This window comes from Triturus cristatus, chromosome 2_2 (genome assembly GCF_964204655.1).
Source record: "Triturus cristatus chromosome 2_2, aTriCri1.1, whole genome shotgun sequence".
Lineage (NCBI taxonomy): Eukaryota > Metazoa > Chordata > Amphibia > Caudata > Salamandridae > Triturus > Triturus cristatus.
The window spans coordinates 785,165,964-785,186,354 of record NC_140582.1 but is presented as its reverse complement, the minus strand read 5'-3'; the positions used below and the strand labels follow the sequence as shown (position 1 = coordinate 785,186,354).

The 20,391-nt window shown below is 43.0% G+C and overlaps 1 protein-coding gene across 2 annotated transcripts in view; it reads left to right on the top strand.

The window, feature by feature from the left end:
- CEP135 (centrosomal protein 135) overlaps positions 1–20,391 on the top strand; it is a 479,333-nt gene that overhangs the window by 139,488 nt on the left and 319,454 nt on the right. For both annotated transcript variants that reach the window (XM_085642056.1, XM_085642055.1), the window contains exons 7-10: positions 1,161–1,289; positions 3,421–3,636; positions 7,602–7,667; positions 15,570–15,720. In XM_085642056.1, coding sequence (XP_085498182.1) covers positions 1,161–1,289; positions 3,421–3,636; positions 7,602–7,667; positions 15,570–15,720 — 562 coding nt within the window. The remainder of the gene's footprint in view (positions 1–1,160; positions 1,290–3,420; positions 3,637–7,601; positions 7,668–15,569; positions 15,721–20,391) is intronic.

Genomic DNA, 20,391 nt, shown 5'->3' with positions numbered 1-20,391 from the left:
CCATTGCTTTACTATTTGTTGGCTGCACGTCACTCTTCTTTGCAGCCTCCTTAATTGGCCAGTGCAGCCACAACGTCATTTCCAATAATTTCTGTGATTCAAGTTAATCTGTGCCCGTCCGCTGTTTTCCATGTGATTGAGGTACTATTTCTTTACCCTTCCCACTCCCCCTGCCTTCTGCTCCCTCCATAGCGCTTGCGCTATTTTCTTGTCTTATTTAACCTATCCCCTCACTGTTTCCTCTCATCCCGTTCATCTTTCTTTTTCGACTCCTACCCGCCCTGTCTCTTCAGTTTTGACCGGAAAATCTCTCTGTAGCCGCCACCGCTGGCCACTTTATTGCACTTTTTAAAATCATATTGTTATCCTCCCTCACCACCGCCACCCTCCCGTTAGGCACCCCCACGCGAGAGTGTTTCTCTTGTATACCTCTACCCCCTCTGTGTCGCTCTCCCCCTCGTTGTGTTGTTGCTTGTCTTACATACTGAACTTTCCTCATTTGTGGTTGCCTGCCCGCATCCCCTCCTATCCACTGTTGTCCGTGTAGGCATCCCTGACTCACTTTCCTGCTCGTAATAAAAATAAAAAAAAACATTGGCAAAGCCCATAGGTCTTGCCTATGCGAGATCTATTGTCTTTGTCAGTGTTTGATTGCCGAACGTAAAGAAAAAATAGCACTTGTTTTCTACTTTCAGCCATGCTGCACACCAGCCACGCTGCTGTTCAAAATGGCTAAAAATAAATATTGACAAAGCCAATAGAGCTCGCATAGGTGAGACATATTGGCTTTGCAAATGCTTGTCTAAACTCTTACAGTTGTAAATGCTAATTATCACATCTTTTATAAAACAGACTGAGTAAGAAGACCATGGTTTATTTTAGATTACTACTTGCTTCCCTCTGGTGCGCTTTAGCCTTATAGTGTTTTATTTTTAAAGATGGCTTTTTGATGCAATAATTGGTTGATTTATATCACTGCTGGTCCATTTTTTCTGCTTCGAATTGCAATACACATGAGTTTCGCCTATTAAATATCTTCAGGTTGAGAAACATTTTTTTTTTGTTATTGTGCTAACCTTCTAAAAATCTATTATCTTAGATTTTTAAACATAATAGATGAAAACGAATTAAAATATATAAACATATCCATACATTTAAAGGTTGACCTGCGAGACCGAGAGATTCAGCGTTTGGGACTAGCACTTGATGGTGGTCGCTCTCATGATGTCATCTCTCTGGAAGCAAGACACAGAAGTAATGAGAAACTTGTCGCGCATTTGAATCTGCAGGTAAGAACTGATAAATGCTGTTTGTCCAGCTGCATATTTGTAGTGTTTCTTACCATATGTCAGTTCATACAAAATTACTTCCATAGTCTTTGCTCAAAGCGGTAAAACAAAGTGGTATAGACTTGGGGTTCTGATAGTCATTATAACATTCTGTGTCCAAAATAGATCCAAGAAAGCTAGATCCTTGCCTGATTTTCAGGCTAACCAGTGACTATGTATTAGAGTTCCAGATTTCTTAGATACTTTGTGATTGCAATATCTGAGGGTTTGCAACCGAGGAGCACATTTAAGCAATGTAAAAAAGCCATTTTACAAATCTAAAATTATTTCCAATTCCCAGAAAGGCTCTAGCCACTCTTTTTTGAATCACAGTTATGAGGTCACATGAAAGGAGCAATTCCCTCCTATATGTCGCAAACTATTGCTCAGTTACATCACCTGAATTAGAGTAGTAGCTGAGTCGCAATAATGTTATCGGATGTCTTGAGGACAGCAAACAGTGGTCCAGGAGACCATTGCATGCCATTGGCGATGTTTTCCACATTTTGTTTTTATAGCCACACCTGTCCCTTTATGGAACACGATTGATTATAAAAAAATGTTCACATAAAAGGAATATGAATGCAGGAATGGAGGTCTGGTGTCCTTTGCAGGCCTCCATCCCTGCTTTAGTAGCTTTTCGTAGGGGATCTCAAAATGCCACCTTCTTCAATATTATTCATGAGGCTGGAGACTCTACAAGCGTGAAAATGCATTTTGCTACGCGTCTAACTGGTTCATCAGTTACACTGCAGAATTAAGCCCTGCTCATAAACCAGTTGATGTGCAATTTGCTCCTAGTGGGTTATGAACTGGGCTTAGAACATTAATCTCATAGGGCCACATGCATCATCCAAAATACCGGTCGCAAAAGGGCAGATTCGCAGAATCTGCCCCTTTGCAACCGGTATTTTTGCATTTGGGATGCATCATCCCAAATGCAAAATTCGCAATTTAAGTAATCGCTAAATTTGCGATTACTTAAATTGTGATTGCATTTAGGGAATCGCAAATTGTGATTCCCTAAATGCAATGCATTATCCCCCCCAAAAAATTGTGATTTCGCAAAGAAGAATCACAAATTACCATCAATTCCAAGTTGATGGTAATTTGCTGAAACTTTGAAAAATGCACAAAGGTGCATTTTTCAAAGTTCCATGTTGCACACATGCATGCCCTTGGGGCATGTGTGTACGCAACATGTGGTCACATGGCGTTTTCAGGGGTGCATCAGGGTGTCCTTTTGGCAACCTTGCACCCTTGAAATTACATGCGCAATTTGCGAGTACCTATTTGGCCCATAGGAATGAATGGGAAGCAATTCCTTAATTGCGATTCACAATTTGTGAGTCGCAATTAAGGAAGTTGTAGGAATCGCAATTGTTTTTGCGATTCCCTCATGCATAAGCAATTGCGATTCCTAAATTGCGATTTCTTAAAAATTGCAATTTAGGAATCGCAATTGCCCACTTTGATGTGCATGTGGCCCATAGTTTCTTAGCCAACATCTGGACTTTGTTCAAGGTGAGGGATGTTGTACTTTTGTACTATGATGAAAATGTTGAAGACTCCGGAGTGTGGACCCATGTGTTTATTCCAGACCAGTCTGCTCCACAGCATCATTTCTTCAAAAGACCTAATCTAAAAGTAATACAAAACGTGATATGGTAGGAGCGTGCTGTAATTTTCTTTAGAAAATATTTTTTAATTTAGTTGCTACAATTACTGTGAGGAACATTTATGTTTGCATTAGGATGCAGTTGTTGGGCTTGGCATCCATTTTTATTTAACAAAGTTTCCTGTTTATTAAAGTATTTTTTTTGTCTGAAGATAATAAGTGGAAAGTAGTGAAGGTTGCCGAGTCATACACTATGATCAGAACTAGTTGGCCTTTTCCCCTTGGTCACTGAATAATAAACTGTTAATGATGTTAAGCATTTCATCAACACATTTCATATGTTTTCTGTGATGTGAGTTAACCAACCAAAAAAGAATATGGTGTATTATATTTAATAAAAACTGTAGTACGAATGTGAAAGTACTGCATTTAATATTAACAAATTCAATTTTTCATCACAATAAATTGTTATAGGTCGAATATCTTCAACAAGCAAATCAAGACCTTGAGAAAAGAGTGAGCGAGCTTCTCGAAACAAGGCAAACTGTAACAAGTGAAGTTGCCAATTTGAGCACCAAGAATGAAGAATTGTGTAAGGAACTGACAGAGATAGACCAACTTGCGCAGCAGCTAGAACGTGACAAAGAAATTGTGCTTGAAACTGCAGATGCAGAAATTGAGGAAGCCAAGGTAACGAAAAGTTATAGAAAAAACAACCTTAAAAACATTTCTGAGCACTATTCAAAATAGTTATCAGAATTGTTTGCAGAAGTAGGTGTAGTAAAGCAATCCAAATATTAATTTTCCCAGGGAAGTGGGCACTGGCAGTGTTGGGGAAAGCATTCAGTTTTTACTCTGTGAGAATTCATAAACTTTAATGATTACATGTGTGCGTGCAAATACAGTGAGAAAAGTAATCTTAAAAAAGTGTTGAGTAAGTATGCATATAGGGTCTGAGAGCGTTTCAAGCAAACTCACATAACCAAGCTTTACCTCGCAATCAAAAAACGATGTCACCATAATTCTTGATGCTCTTAAGCATTACAAAAAGAACTGTCCTTTTAACCGAAGACCTCTGCACACTAGTATTTCGAGACATCCTGAAAACAAAGGCTCCATCAAAAAGCAAGAAAAGAAATGGAAATCCATTCACAAAGGCACTTAGGACATAAACATAATTACAGCCCAAAATACATTCATCTACACTTGCCAGGAATTCACAAAAAGATTTGTTGCAGACATAAAAATGGATTTACTACTGTGGACGTCTCCTTCATGATTGCACAGACATCTACAGTGGTAAATCCCAATGAATGGGTGGAAGTGGGCGCTCCAAGTATAGTTTGTCTTGTAAGTTTAGAAAGATACCCAAATATACATTTGTGGACATTCCCAAATTCCAATCCAACACTTGTCCCCCTTGTAAATGGTTGGAAAGTTACTCAAGAGATGAAGTAACTCTCCTTCCAGGATGGGAAAGGGAACAGATAATCCCCAGATTTGCTTGGAGTTTGCCAGAATGGATTTCTCATGGAAACAGATGTTTTTTCCAATGGATATGCGTTCGCCCAGTGGGTGCCCATTGTTTCTGTGAATAATTCTACACTATATAGAATTCCACACAAGGTGAACAAGACCCTGTGTGATGTCATGTGAGATTCCATTAGTATGCTTGGAAATCTGTGTCTGGTATACTTCTAGGAATTGTTTTGGATGAAAAACAAAGTGTAAGTACATACTTTTATTTTTCTCATGAATTAGTGCCCCATGTGTCAAAATAACATGATACAATTTAAGGTAAACTTCAGATTGCTTGATGCATACAACAAATGCAAACCCTTCAGAGCAGTAAAATGTTGCATCAGTCTTCTTCCTGACCTACCAATATCCCACTCAGCTGACAATTAATCATTTCTTCAAAGGGTACATGAATAAGATCATTCCTCTGGATACAGTCCTTCATTCTACTACCCATCTACTGTGCAACACCCCCAAGTGGGTCAACTTCAAACTATTAGCAGGTCTAGATATTACAACTTGCTATCAAATCTCAAAACCATCATGTATGAAGACAACATCCTTTCTTTAAGAATCCCCTCTGGAAAATCACTGGCACACCTTCTCAGCATTACTAGGCCACCATCACAGACTGACTCAGAACCAAAGAGTCCTTATTACTCCTGATGAAACCAACTGTAAGATATTGATGACTTCCTCAACTACCAAAGCACATAATATTCTTCGGAAAGATGATTGTGAAAAGAGTCTTCAGGAAGCTGTATAACTGCCAGTCTGGTTTAAGGTTACGATGCAGCTCGATGCAGCACAGAGAATGCAATCATTCATGTCTTTGACAGTGACCTTTTCTTCACCTATAAAAGTAATCTATATTTGTTGGTGCATGGGATTTTCAGACAGATATCTAATTGCCCAGATAGTAATCTCAAGATCATAGATGCTACCAGTTACCTGCAAGTGATCATCCACTGCTCCGTCAATTTGATACTCTGCATAGAACCCTTTAGAGCCTTATAAGCTACATTGGTACCAAGATCCATCAGTATACCAGTGACCTACAAATCTGCTTGAAAGTCTTAGCCCCATACAACATAGAACAACTTAAGACATACCTAATACTCATACAGAAACAGAGGTCAAGTGCCTGTCTACAGGCAAACCAAATCCCTCTTCTTTCTGAACATCAACAGACAGGAAACATACCCAAAAATATTTTCCGATCTGAAATCTGATGGATTCAGACTTTAGCTTGACATGGTCTCCTTAACTAAAAATATTCAGATACACAGATGCCATTTTATGTTATCTCTCTGGTAAAGTCCTCTCTTTAAGAAGCCAACTTCATAACCACAATCCACATCTTGCTGCCTACTCACCAAAATAAATTACATTTCCTGCATGCTTGCATCCTTGTTCTAAATATTTGCCTGCTGAAGGGTGCCCTACACACCACCACCTGTCTCATCCAAGGACTAAAACAATTAAACTACCTCATGCTCACCCTGCACTGGCTGCCTCTTGAAGGAATCATCTGCAAATCTGCTTTATCACTAACATAGAATTAAGAATCAACACAGCAGCATGGCCCCAAACCAAGAAGTGAAAACTGAGAAAACCCATATGTCAAGCTTTCTCAAGTCTGGTTCACACCTTCGCTTCTACAATTCATAAAGAAACTAAAGACCCAACTCTTTAAGGATCACTTCAGTAACCCTCAACAAGGATCCTTCTAGTTCCTCCAGCAACCAGAGTCCCCACATTCTGCCCTTCACTGTCTTGACTTCCTCTGTACTCATCCTAAATGCAATGTATTGCTGTGTACAGTACTCTATTGCTTGCTAGCTAGGCACTGGAAATTGGACTATCAGTGTATACATTGCAGATGCAGCAATAGCACCTCTATTGTAATGCTTAGGTCAGAGTTTCCATGGAAAAGCCATGTATTGTTATATCAATAACTCTGGGGCAATTCGATGAATCTTCAGAAAACTTTCCCAAAAAAGTGCAGCAAGTTTGGGTTCATTGTGACCAGTTTCTTGCAGATCCATCAAACATGGCCCTAAGAATAAGGGAGGTTGCAAAAGTGACATTTCTCACTTTAACTCCCAAAGCATCCTTTGCTCTTCAGTACACAGACAATGGATGAACTGTACTAGCCAAACTTGCATTGCAAATAGAACTTGAAGAGGTTACGTTTTAGTGATATCTGGACCATTAATTCATGGATCCTCTGTGGATCTACTGTTCTATGGAGGCGTTGCAAATTCAGTTTATAGAATAGAGACACTCAGTTGGATTAGGGACCTCCTTCTCCTGTCACCCATTGTGAAATCTGGCTAGCTGTCACAGGAAAAATTGATATTGCTGCCACTATTACCCAACGCTGTGCACGAACACCGTGTTGGGCAGAATAAAAAGAAAAATGGCAAGGGGTGCAGAGTGAGCCTACCCTGACCCTCAGGCCCATGTGGGAGGGCCACATAAAGAAAAGATTTATATTGCTGGATTAACAAATTCTGGATTCTCCTGAGGCCCCAAGATTTGGGAATTTAGTGCCAGGTCCTCGAATCCTAATAAACAATTGAAAAAAGTATTCAGTGCATTATGGCTGCTCTCGGATAGTGGTCACAAGCAGACGTTGTGAGCAAGCCCTGCTACAAACTCCTGGTGCGCTGGGTAGAAGGCTTGGCACAGCATGGGATGGCCATCCTTGGCAGGATGAGACCTAGCAGGAAACCCCTGCTTCAAACATCCGAATGCTTTTGCAGTGGAGTTTGACCTCACACTGAGGGTTGGATGCAGAGCTTTGTCCAATGCAGATAATCACTGTTGCGCAAGCCTGAAATCTCTGTGCATAGTGGTTTGACCTCTCTCTAAAGAGTTGTGTGCCGGGCCTGACCAAAGTCAAAGTGTTTCGACCCACCCCTGACATGCTAGGCCAAAGATCATCTGCAATAGGGTTTGATGGCAGGGGGAAGAGAATTCCTGTAGCCAATCCCTACTGTGCATGGCCAAAGTCCGTGCACAGTGGGGGCTGGCTGCCCATGGTTGGTTGAATGCAGGGAGCTTAGCATTTGATATATGATCACAAAACGTTTAAAACTGTTGCAGTTTATTCTTTTTCTTTCTTTTTACAGAATGAAATAAAGAGACAATACAGTGAAATACAAAATCTCAAAGACACTATATCAGTGCTGACATCCGTAAGTACTGTATACTTGAAATGATTTATTTGTGTATTATGCCAACATTTTCAGATATTCAGTGATCCTGCTCCCCATGCAAGCCACATATCATTAAAGCCCTAATTACAAACCTAAGTAAAACGTGCAAATGTTAGTGATTTTTTAACTTCAGTTCTCAATTCTCAACCATAACTCTATTTTATGTGTGTAACATGTATTCTTAGGGATCAAATGAGCATTCTAACAAATTTGTATGGTCGTCTGTAAGATTATTTCCACATTTGTTTCTGGAGACTGGCTCACTGGTTGAGTTAACCGCTGGGTATGTTTCATTGTAGTTTGAAGTACGTCCAAATGTTTATTCACTTCTTTTTGATATACGCAGGTGTTTTGCACCATGGTACTATTTAAGAAAATGTCTCCCCAGAGCATTTTAGAATTGTAAATGAAGAAATTCCAAGTGAAAGTAGATGGCAAGTATTGAGTCCTTTGATGTTTGGTTCAAGTTTATTACACTTGGATGGCACTCTTCAACCCTCTTCATATCTATTCTAGGGGTTGTTGATGATAGGCAGTGTTTTTTCTTGTGAAGCCAAGGCGTGTTTATTTTCTGTATATTGATGTTTGTGATCATTCATAGCGCACACAACAGTTGCATCTTGATGCTTAAATAGTAACTTTATAATACAGAGAACCCTGAATCTAAGCAGCCTATTCACAGATTGCATTGTTTAGCATGTAAAGTATTTCTAATCATGTACTGCAAAATGTATTTCACAAACGTACATGCAGAGATCTCTGGCAGCGCAGCACAGATCTCTGCACAGGTAAGTATATGTTTTTTGTAGTAAATGTGGTGGTGTTCAGTGGGAGTGGCTAAATATTAATTATGCACTAAAATGCAAGTGAGTTTTTTTTTAAATGATAAAAAATAAGAATTTTTAATTAAATGTATATATTTTAATAACTTAAAACACTTGAATTGACGAGTTAACTTGGTGTAAGCTTTTATTTTATTAATTCTAGATTATGAATGATTACTTTAAATTAGTTTACATTTTTACTTTTTTTTAAAGAATTAATCAACTTTAATTATTTATTGCCTTAGGAGGATCTTTACCCCTGTCTTTTGATAAGAAATTAATTTTAATAAGAAAATGATATAACAACTCAGCTCTTATCACAAATCACGACTGAGTTGTAATATCACAATTCTGTATTTTTGAGTCAGCAGACACAGTAAGAAAAGAAATTCCAAGCCGAAAAAAAACCTGCCACTTAAACAAAATAAAGCAAAAATGTTCTTATCATCCTCTTCTTTTAAACTTCTATGCAGAACTTCTATCCATACTCTTTAGTTCTTGGTGCTATACTCTTTATTGGGTTGATGTGGCTGCACACAGAGGACAAATGATACCCACACATCGTAAAACATAAAAGTAGGAGGGCTGACTTTCTTTTCACTCAGTGATTCCTTCTCCCTCTATAGCCGCCTGTGGTGGTTTCTAGAGCTGTTTTTGCCACAACAACGAGCCATCGGTGGCTGAGGACTTGTGGAAAGGCTTGTGCCTGTGGCTCAGGCTTACCTCTGGTGATGACAAACAAAGGGTCGAGGCCTACTCTTCCAACAGATGATTCAAGAGGTGCCTGGCCGCTGTACTGATGCCCATTGCTTCAACCCAGCTAGTTGTAGGCGAGAGCTTTGAAGTTGCATGGGACTGACCGTGCAGCCCATAATCTGCTGGTGACAAAGGGCATCCATGCACTGCAATGATGCCTTGTTTTGACAGCATACACGGTAGGCAGTTTTCCCTTGTGTGGACTTTATGGCTATGTAGGGAGACAACCTAGGAAGAGCTCTCTGGGAACAGTGACTGGGAAAATCTGAACCTGTTGAGGTCAGATTGTAGAGTGAAGGTGGAGATTTACAATATGGTACACAGACAAAAGAGAGAAATTTGATTTCTTTTTGTCCCCTCCACATAGGAAGGATGGAGCCCATGATGGTGTGGAGAGGATGTAGTGGAGGGTGACGTGAGGGCGGGATAAGACAGCCAACACAACTTTGGAGATGATTCTACATTAGATTTTGAGGACAGAGAAACACACTAGAGCAATGGAGGCCCGACTGGAAGTCAGCCGTGTTATATATTCAAGTGCAGTTGCTGCAAAGTCCCACTGCCTTGATGCTTCCAAGCTAATTATGAAATAGAGTATAGATTCAGATGAAACGATTGCCTGCTGTATGACTCCTGCCATCACCTTACATAGATGTGCCACGAACATCGCACAGGATTTTCTGGAGGCATACTGTTTCCCTAATGGATATGCTGCTTGATGGTGAAAGGATGTTCGGTAAGAAAAAACGAAAAACTTATTTTTGGAACTCTTCAACAACACCCTGTTAAAGGCCCACTGCTTGGGAACTGGTCTTGTCCAGCTAAACCATTCCTTCAGCTGTATACTCGCTTTCACTGTTTCATGAGATGCCAGCCTTTTCTGGCATCAGCAACCTTTGCAGCTGGTTCAAGCCCACTAGCAAATGTTCCCCTTCTTTAGCTGGAGGGGTGGGGTCCTAACACTACCAATTTGCCATAGTGCCTTTGGGTCTTACAAACATTCTACGAGTCTTCACATCAAGTTGACTAAGGTGACAGCCACCCTCAGAAGGTGAGGAGTCCACCACAGATTAACTTAGTTCAATTTGCCCAGGATTGTGTTGCTCTATTTTGAGATTCATCATGCTCAAGGTTTATGTTTGTGACCCTATGTCACATTCCTAATTAGTCTTTCTTCATATTTCTTCCTTCACTATTTGAGGAGTTTTGTGGACTCATTATCTGCAGTCTATAACACTTGGTCATGTGGCATGTTGCTGTGACCAATTTACAAGTGGCTGCTTCATAACCCACTCAAGAGTGCCAGCTGATTAAGTCTACTCTATAGTGTAGTTCTCCACTCTATAGTAGTCAATGCTTTGTTACTACATTTATTTTGACCTAGTCCTGATAATTATTATGCACAGGTTTTCTCAATTTGTGCCTTAATTTCTCTCGGTCTTACCAACATTTTTGTTATGTCAGATCCATGGTTATTCTCTCTTTGCTTTTAATCTCTTTTCATACGCCGTGTAGCAGGAGCCTATTTATATGCAATAGGAAATGAGTGAACCTGTATTCCTAGGAACCTAGGCATATAATAGTAAAACTAAGGTGGTTCCCTCTGAAATATTTTAGCAACATGCAAATGTAGTGGGCAGTAGTAATGCACTGTGTTAATCATTCAAAAAGTATGCAGTTTCCAATATTTGTTCAGGAACATGACCACAAATGATTAAGTACAGCAACAGTTTTTTTAATGTTTTATTGGATGTCCAACGTTATATGAAATGTATTAGATTCAGTAAGGTGCTACAAAACATGGTGAGGTGAGGGTGTTGTGCTCAAGTGACCAATGTGTGAGAATGTAACTACCTGAGGTGTCAAACATGAAATTAAAAGCGGAGTAAAGAGTAGGCTATGTTTTTCTGTCACAGGATTGTATATGAGATTAAATCCATTTGCTGTGTTCCTGCCCAAGTAATAAAAACAGTCCCTAATTCAATATTAATGTCATTGCTTCACCCCCCTTTATACTTATTTGGTGAGGCCTTCATAAAAGCGAAGATATGAGGCAGCCCAATTAGCAACCCATTCATCACTGGTAAAAAGCCTAGCCAAAAAAGTCTGCTTCATAAAGAGTAAGCCTGCTCAGGTGGAGTCGCAGTCAATGGCTCAATAGTAACCAATATGATGCACATGTCCATCACAGTATCACACAGTAAGCTTTCTTTTATGTGCAGTGTGTGTAGTTTGTTTTATCGTAGAAGCTTGACATTACTGTGCGTCTTTAGGACAGACACACAGCGAGGGCTTAGAGTGGTGGCAACACTATGATGACTGGTTACCACTCAGTGTAAGGATAGGTGGAATTATGAGCAGTAATTATATACTTACCTTGTGAGGTAGTGGTAGGTTATGTAGTGGATGTAATAGATCTGTAGGTGAATATTGTTGCCCTCGATATAGTGGCAAATGAGCATAACCTGACACTGAATAAGGTAATCCCTTTGCTGTCACTCTGCAGTGATTTAGCAAAATATTTCTAGGCTAAGATTGAGTAAATAAGAATGCTCTTTAACACTGAGGCTAGGCTGACAGTGTACCAGGAGAGAAAAATCTTACATAGACTATAGATTATCCACACTTTCTTGAAATAAATTCTGTGTCCCCACTGTACCCTTGCTGAGCTGGGTATTTAAACTTAGGAGCAGATATTAATGTGGCTTCCCTTTGCCAGATTCTCAATCATTCATTGAGTTCTGGCATTATTCCTACTAGAAGGTCATAATTAAGCTGTTGCTTCTAAACTAACAGCTGACTAGGGTATTGAGTAACCAATGTAAAAAACAGGGTGTTTTACATGAGCCAGTGGGACTCAATCAGTTATGATATCAGTCCTTGATGACATCTGTGGCACTGATTCTGTTGGAACGTTATGCCATGTTAGATGCTACAGTCATGTGAAGGGGATTGATTCAGTTAAGGACCAAGAGGCTGGAATCAATGAAACTGGACAGAGAACAAGTATCTCTTGGACCATGAATGCTACAATTGTTTGCACCTCCAGATTATCTTTTATCTGTAGGTAAATTTGCTTAGTTAGATCTATTTAATATATTAACACATATTAAAGCCATCAGGATATGTCTATTTGAGAACACCAAAACTCGCAATCCGATTTTAGCAGTACCATTTCTTTACTGGTATTTGCTTTTGTTGTTATTTTCACAGCGACAACAAAGTTATACAATCTTGACAGTGGGTTTTTAAACAGGAAAAAAGTGCAAATGAATCTATATACAGTTATGGAAAAACACAACATATATGACATTAAACACATTTGTCGTATTCTAGATCACTTAAACAGTCCTACTGTAATTGTAAGGTATTGGGTCTCTAAAACTTCTGCAACCTCTATACAGACAAATGTCTAGGTCCAGAGTGAAGAGGTCAGGGAGGATCTGTCAAAATCAAAAGTGTCTAAGCTGTATCAATCCAGCTTATCTGAAAGTCACTTTAATGTTTGGAGAATTTCAACACAAGGAATCCCTTGGCCTCAGTTTAGGGTATCAACTGGCCCGCCTATGTGCACTGAGCTCGCTGTTACCAAAGGTTCTTGATTGCTAGGTTTGAAACCCATTACAACAGAGAGGTGAAAAATTAGTTCAAAGGCAGGTGTGGAAAAGACATTCTCGCAGTCAACATGTTGATGTATTTTCTCCCAGCAATGTAATGCAATGTAAACGGAATTTCTAAAGTGCACTATCACCCCACGGGTATCCTGGCGCTGACTGACAGTGATTACGCTACATGCACTTATTTACCCACTGGCTGAAAAGCCTACACTACCTCCTAGGGAAAAGAAAAGTTTTAAGTTTTTTCCTGAACTGAAGGTATTCTTCTACCTGTCTGATATCGGACGGGAGATTATTCCAGAGGTGGGCAGCTGCCCAGTTGAAGGCTCTCCCCCCCCCCGAACCTGGAGGTTCTTATTCTAGCGGTGCCAACCAGCTGAGCCATGGAAGAGCGAAGATTACGTGATGGAGCGTGCCAGGTAAACTTTTCCTGCAATGGCAGAGGTTCCAATCCATGAAGGGCCTTAAAAACAATTCATAATGATTTAAATTGGATTCTCTGAGCTAGAGGGAGCCAGTGCAGATCCCTAAGGGCCGCAGATGCAGAGGCGCCTCGGGTTCTTTTTAAAGCCAGCTTGGCGGCGATCGTCTGTATTCTTTGTAATTTCAGATTAAGGAAGTTGGCTGAACCGAGGAGCAGGGCGTTGCAGTAGTCCAACCGGCTTAAAATAACACTTCTGACAGCAAGTGCCCTCGCTTACAAAGGAAACATGGGGAGAATTTTCCGCAGAGCTTTTTATGAGTGAGAAAAAGTCCCCACTGTCTTGTTCACATGTCTTTCCAGGCTCAATTTATTGTCAAAGACTATGCCCAAATTGCGTACTCCAGCCACTGGCATAGGAGGCATGTCTGCCTGAATGGGCCAGAAGTTGTCTGGGAGCGGACGGGGGATTTTCTTCACGGTGCAGTGTAAGATTTCTTTCTTCCCTCCAGTAAACTGCAAAGAGTTATCCATCAACCATCTAGCAGTCTTCTGTATGCATTCATGGAAGTCGCTAAGTGAAGTCCGCTCTCTTCCTACTAACGACAAGATGAGCTGCGTGTCGTCAGCATAGTTCACCAGCTTGATGTTATAAGATTTAATGATGGGAATTCGTGGTCTCATATAAATATTAAAAAGGATTGGGCTAATGGATGAACCCTGATTGTTGCCTATTCTCCAGGTATGACTGAAGTCAGTTAAAGGCTGTGCCCTCCAGCCCCAGGTCAGCAAGCCGCCTCAGTAATATTTTATGATTGACCGTGTCAAATGCGGCAGACATATCTAAGAGGATCAGGACGGTCGAACCAGACATCTACAGGTTCCCTAAGCAATGGTTTCAAATGTAGGCAACATACAAGTTGCCATATCCACGTCCACTGATTGCACAAAGACTACTTAAAAACAAACCACAATATTGTTCAACATTCACCATGTCTTCCATAGGAGATGCAGAAGTGGGATCACCAGTTGTGGGTATAGCTTAGCTTTAGAAGTTTTGTCGGTCGGATGCCAAACCCTCAAGATGTACAGGTAAAAACACCTCTAACCCGATATCAGCTTGTGGTGCCCTCGGGGTGCACTTCCTGACCAGCAGAGACGGGTGAATGCCAGCAAAATACATAGCATTTCCGGTTGTATCTGATTATCGAGTCCACTGAAGAAAAATCATAGGAAGGCCAGAAAACGCCAAACAGAGGCAAGGGTGACACTACTTTTCCACCCCTCTGAGAACATGCGTTCCTACGTCTGTACTAAAGTAGTGAAATGTCGAAAGAAAATGTATTACTTCAGGAAAGGGTTTGCAAAAACTGGAAAAGAAGACCTCATTCTGGCATCCTGCTAAACTGAGAGCTAGTTACGAAGTAGTGTGCAGATTTACTCTCAATTTGACCCTAATTTTAGGTTTGAGGGTGCTGGAAAAAAATCCTCAGGATGACCATGTTATGCCTTGAAGAGTGGAAGATGACTTAAGTGATGCTTAATTGGTTGAAGTTTGCAATTAATGTTCCTCTGCAAATAGAGGGGTAGATACTATTGCTAACCTACTAGGTCCTCCCTCCATTCTAACCCATTCCAAAGTAGGTTTGAAAAGACTGTTTAATGCTATTTGTTTTTACTTTATCCACTGTGGATTCCTTTTCAGACTTAGACGACTTATGTGGCGCAGAATTTTGTTCTTGAAGAGCTATGATTCTGTATTCTTTATTAAATTCTGAAAAATACAGAACATTCAGTAAGACAGTTTTATTTCTGAATGCACTTTATACATGTGCAGGGTTTAGTGTTAAGGCCTGGTAAGTTTGTCCTGTTAAGTTTCTTTCTTCTGATATTGATGAAACTAGTATAATCATAGAGACATCTGTCATTTATACCACTATGTAGCCTTAATACTGGCAGCAATCAACAGTGCTATTGTTATGCAATATTTTAGTGAAAACGAGAAGCATCGTTTTTTGTTATATCATATTTAGTGAATATGTGACCTTGCTGCAACAATTTTGTAATCTCTTATTGAAATATATGTACTGAACTACATTATGTCTTGAACATGTTTTTAGAGATTTCTCATGCAACTTTCCATCACCTTACTACCGATAACATTGTCTCATTTAATAGTTCAAACGTTTAATGGATTTAATTTTGACCAAGACTTTCAAACTTATGCTTTGTGGTTTAACATCCATGGCATGTGCTGTTTTAGGAGTTGTCTAAATGTCAGGAGGAAAGACATAGACTATCTGAAGACATGTTTACAAAAACTGAGGAAAACCAAAAGCTTGAATCAATGTTGAATCATATTGAGAAAGAGAAACATAGACTTTCAAAGAAAACTGAAAGACTGGCATCCACAGGTAAATGTATAGTTTGTTGGTATGTATCCTTCAATATGTTCCAAGGCACGTAAAAGAGAAGCAGTACTTTGCAATTATCTGGCTTACTTTTCATTTATTGTTTGTGCTATAATCAGTTGCCATGAGGGCGCTTTGTTCCTGACATCATCTAAAATAATGATTTACAAGCTGATGCACTCAGTTTATTCACCTCATCAGTTGCAGGTACATTCAGAAAAATCCTAAAAATGCATCTCTGGTTGGTAATGCCAAGTGTACAGAAATGCGTTCTCATAAAAATGTGCTATGTAAATGCCCATATTCATTTAGTCATGTGAACAGACCTGGTGACATCCTTCACACTCATCTACTACTACTTGCTACACAGAGCATAGCTTTGAGCACCTCATATGTCATATGGGGCCTTGTAAATCTGAGGATAATGTTGTACTGCAAAAGTCAGGGACTGGGTGAGTTAAGTTAAACAGCCTTGTAGAGCGCACAGCTGCCCAAAAACAAGGTTCCTGGAGCTGACAGAAGGAGTTAAAGAATGTAAACCGAAAATTATCAGAAAAGGTGGGGTTTTAGTTGCTTTCCAAAACTTAATAAATTATTGTTTGATCTGAGCTGAACAGGAAGAGTGTCCCATAATTTGGCGATGAGGTAGGCAAATGAGCGACCTCCTCCTCTTGATCTCTTGATCCTGGAGAAGTCAAGAAGGGAGCGGTCATTTGATCTCAGTGCTCTGGGAGCTGTGTGGGGGTTAAAGAGGTGCTGAAGGATGTGTGCGCCTTAAGGGATCTTAGCAGCCTGAAGCACGTGTCTGCCACCTTCTTCGCCTGGGAAACCATGGTCAGATCTTTGTCCAAGGTGATGCCGAGGCTCTTCAACTTTAGGAATAGGGGGCTCCCCCAAACAAGGGGGCCATAGGAGTTGGACCCAAAGCGAAGGGTTGTTTCCAACCACCAACACCTCTGTTTTGTCCCCATTCAACTTTAGACGGCTTGCCGCCATCCAGCTAGCCACCGGTTCCATGCATGTAGTAAGCTCAATATAGGTGGAATTTGTATCCGCAGAAAAGATACGACCATCTGCATGTCGTCTGCACAAGATACTATTATGAACCCTTAGGAGCAGATGATGTCAGAGAGAGGATGAACATATATGTTGAAGAGCGTAAGGCTCAAAGAAGAGCCCTGCGGTACTCCAGATTCCAGTTTATGTGTTCCTGACAAGCAAGACCCTTCGCTCACTTGAAAACGTCTGTTGGCTAGAAATGATGTTATATCAGAACAAAGAGAGAGAGAGTGAATTTTTTCTCCACTCTTATTCCCCAGGGGTAATCAAATAAACAACAAAAGAGTGAAGCCGAGTTGACAAAGGCTAGAAAGCAGAATCACTCATGTTTTTAGAAGGGTCCTCACTCACCAACCTAGTTGGTGACATGCTTCATCAGAGGACCCCCACCAGAGAGGCCGAGTGCCTCTCCGGTGTGCTTCCACGCCTGATTACAGCAGAGCTGGATTTAGTGAGTGTTGAGTGCAAGTGCTGGTGCAGTGAATGGTGTTAAAATAGCCTATACTACTGCATACATTTTTTTTTATGATAGGGTAGTATGTCTAGAGTAAAAAAATTGTGAATGGTGGACGTTGTGACTGATTTTTTTTTTTTTTTTTTTTTTTTTTTTTAAACCGTTTATTGCAATCTCAAATATATACAGGTATGGGCCTACAACCTTCCGGCCGGCCGCTAGAGTGACAGGAGCATATGACATACATACAAAAAGGCTCTTGGCGTTGCAGAGAGGTAAATCAGGAGGTATCAATGACGTGGGCCACATGACTCCGAGCCCACAATACGGTTTCATTTTATAAGAACACAACAACACAAAAAACCACACCCGCAAGGCAACCCGCAATCCGAAGTAACAGTACGTGCTCCTTAAGTGGGGGACCCCAACCATCCACAAGAATCTAAAGAGGGGAATGCGAACAGATCAGGGACTGGGGAACCCTGTGCCCGGGGCCGGGGGAGGGGGTCAACTAGGGGGACGGAGCTGGTGAGGCAGCCGGCAGTAGTGGTGGCTCACAAATACCCCCGCGGTATGCGTTCCAGGGGCCCCAAACTTTCACCCACGCCCCAGGCTTACCTCTCGCCACATACACCACCTTTTCTCGGAACATGCACCAATCCATGTGTTCTTTCCAGGCCGACACCGCCGGGGGCCTCTGGGATCCCCACAGCTGCGCGATGTCACGCTTAGCTATCATATATCCCAGAGTCACCCATCGTGTCTGCGGAACCGAGTAGTCAGTTGGTTCCCACACATTCAGCAAGCATCTCCTCGCTTCAGGCAACAGCGCGACACGCGTAACCACTCGCAGGACCTCATGCACACCACGCCAGAATCGCTCCACCTTCGGGCATTCCCACAGAATATGCAAAAAAGTCGCCAAAGCACCACACCCACGCTTACACAGCCCATCCTCGGCATAGCCCATACGCAGAAGCCTTGGCCCCGTCATGTAAACCCGGTGGAGGATCTTTAGCTGGACGAAGCGAAGGCGAGCCGGTATGGCCACCTCCTTCGGAGAGGCCACCGCGGACATCCAGTCCTCGTCGTCCAACTCCAGCCCATCGGCAACCCAGGCCTCGCGGAGGCCAGTCAGCAAGCCCGAGCGATCATTAATCAGTTTTTTGTATATGAGGGAGATCGTGCTGTCCGGAACATGGCCATCCAGCACTCTATCCTCCAGGGGGGAAGACTCCGGAATGGAGGCGACGTCTGGGAAGACGGAGCCCAGTGCGTGACGGACCTGCAAGTACCGAAAGTATTCACTGCCCTGCAGCTGAAACTCCGTCTGCAGCGTCTCGAATGTTTTAAATCCCCCCCTCGTCCAGAGATCCCCCACTGTACTGATGCCGATCGTGTCCCACTTCTCGAAGCCCTTCGAGGTCCACAGGGAGCCCAACCTCTCAGACGCATATAGCGGTGACGCCCGGGTCAAACGGTCCTTCCACCCCATAGCTGCGTTAGCCGCGTGCCATACTCGCACCATGACACGCGTAGGTCCCGTCAGGCGGGGGTCGGGCGCGCCAGAATAGAGCGCTCGATTGTAGTCGCCACCAGGCAGGAGCATCTTGTCCATTTCAAATGCCGGGTTTAAGGCGGGCCCGTAGAGGCCATGATTAATTGCAGCTAGCTGGGAGGCCCAGTAATACCGTTTAATATCCGGGAGGGCAACCCCCCCGTCGTACCATGGGAGCGTCAACTTCGCCAAGGCAATACGCGGCCTCCCGTCCCAGAACAGGCGACGCTGTAGACTCTCCACCTCACGGAAGTAGCGCGCCGGGACCAAGTCCATAGTGTTCTGGAGAGCGTATAGGAAGCGTGGCAACGACATCATCTTAAACAATGCCGCCCGGCCGAGCGGCGAAAGCGGCAGGCGCCGCCAACGCGCGACGTCCTCCTTCAAGCGCTGGAGGGGGGGAAGCAAATTCCGCTCGTAGCGGGCCTCCGGGTCCAGAGTAATATAGATACCCAGGTACCGAAACCCCTGAGAGGCAATCTGGATCGGACAGTCCCGAGGGAGGACGGGAGCCTCCCAGGAAAGCACATACACACATGATTTAGCCCAGTTGATGGCAAGGCCTGAGTTGCGGCCGAATGAGCGCAAAACATCAACCAGGACAATCAGTGATTTACGCGGGGAGGCGAGGTACAAAAGGATATCGTCAGCGTATAGGGACACGCGGTCCTCATACTCGGGGGTCCAACGGAGACCACGGATGGAAGGGTGCCACCGCAGCCATTCCGCCAGGGGTTCCAAGGCCAGTGCAAACAGGAGAGGCGACAAGGGGCAACCCTGTCGCGTGCCCCGTCCCAGCGCGAATGGGGCCGAGACTCGTCCATTCACCACCACCTGCGCCAATGGGCCCGAATACAACAATTTGACCCAGCTGATGAATCCCGGTCCAAATCCAAATTTCGCCAGCATCGCCCAAATGTATGGCCACTCGAGTGTATCAAACGCCATGGTGGCGTCCAAGGACGCCAAGATGGCCGGCTCCCGCACAAACGGAACACGCGCGAGCACCCCGTGCAGGCGCCGCAGATTAAGGGCCGTGTTGCGATGGGGTATAAAGCCGGACTGGTCCTGGTGGACCAGATCGCCCACCACGCCGACCAGCCGGTTGGCGAGCACCTTGGCGAGGATTTTGGGCTCCGCATTCAAGAGCGAGATAGGCCTATAGGATGTGACCCGTTCTCGGGGTCTCCCCTCCTTGTGGATCACCACGATTGTAGCCAGACGCTGGTCCGGCGGGAGGGAGCCCCGCGAGTGGGCCGCCAGGAACATCGCGCGGAGGTGGGGTGCCAGTACATCCGGTCGCAGCTTATACAGCTCGATAGGGATGCCGTTTGGGCCCATGGCCTTGCCAGATGCGACCGAGCGTATGGCAAGGGCAATTTCGTCCGAGGTGGGAGCAGCCTCCAACGACTCCCTGTCCTCCCCCGAAAGGGAGGGCAGCGCGATGTCCCGAAGCAGGGCATGGGAATCCTCCTCCGAGCAGGGAGAAACCGGGGAATACACCTCGCGGAAATAATCCGCGAAGCAAGAGACAATGTCTTCTGGCTCGGTGACACGCACACCATCCATTCTCTCGATCAGCGGGACCACACGATTCGCTCTC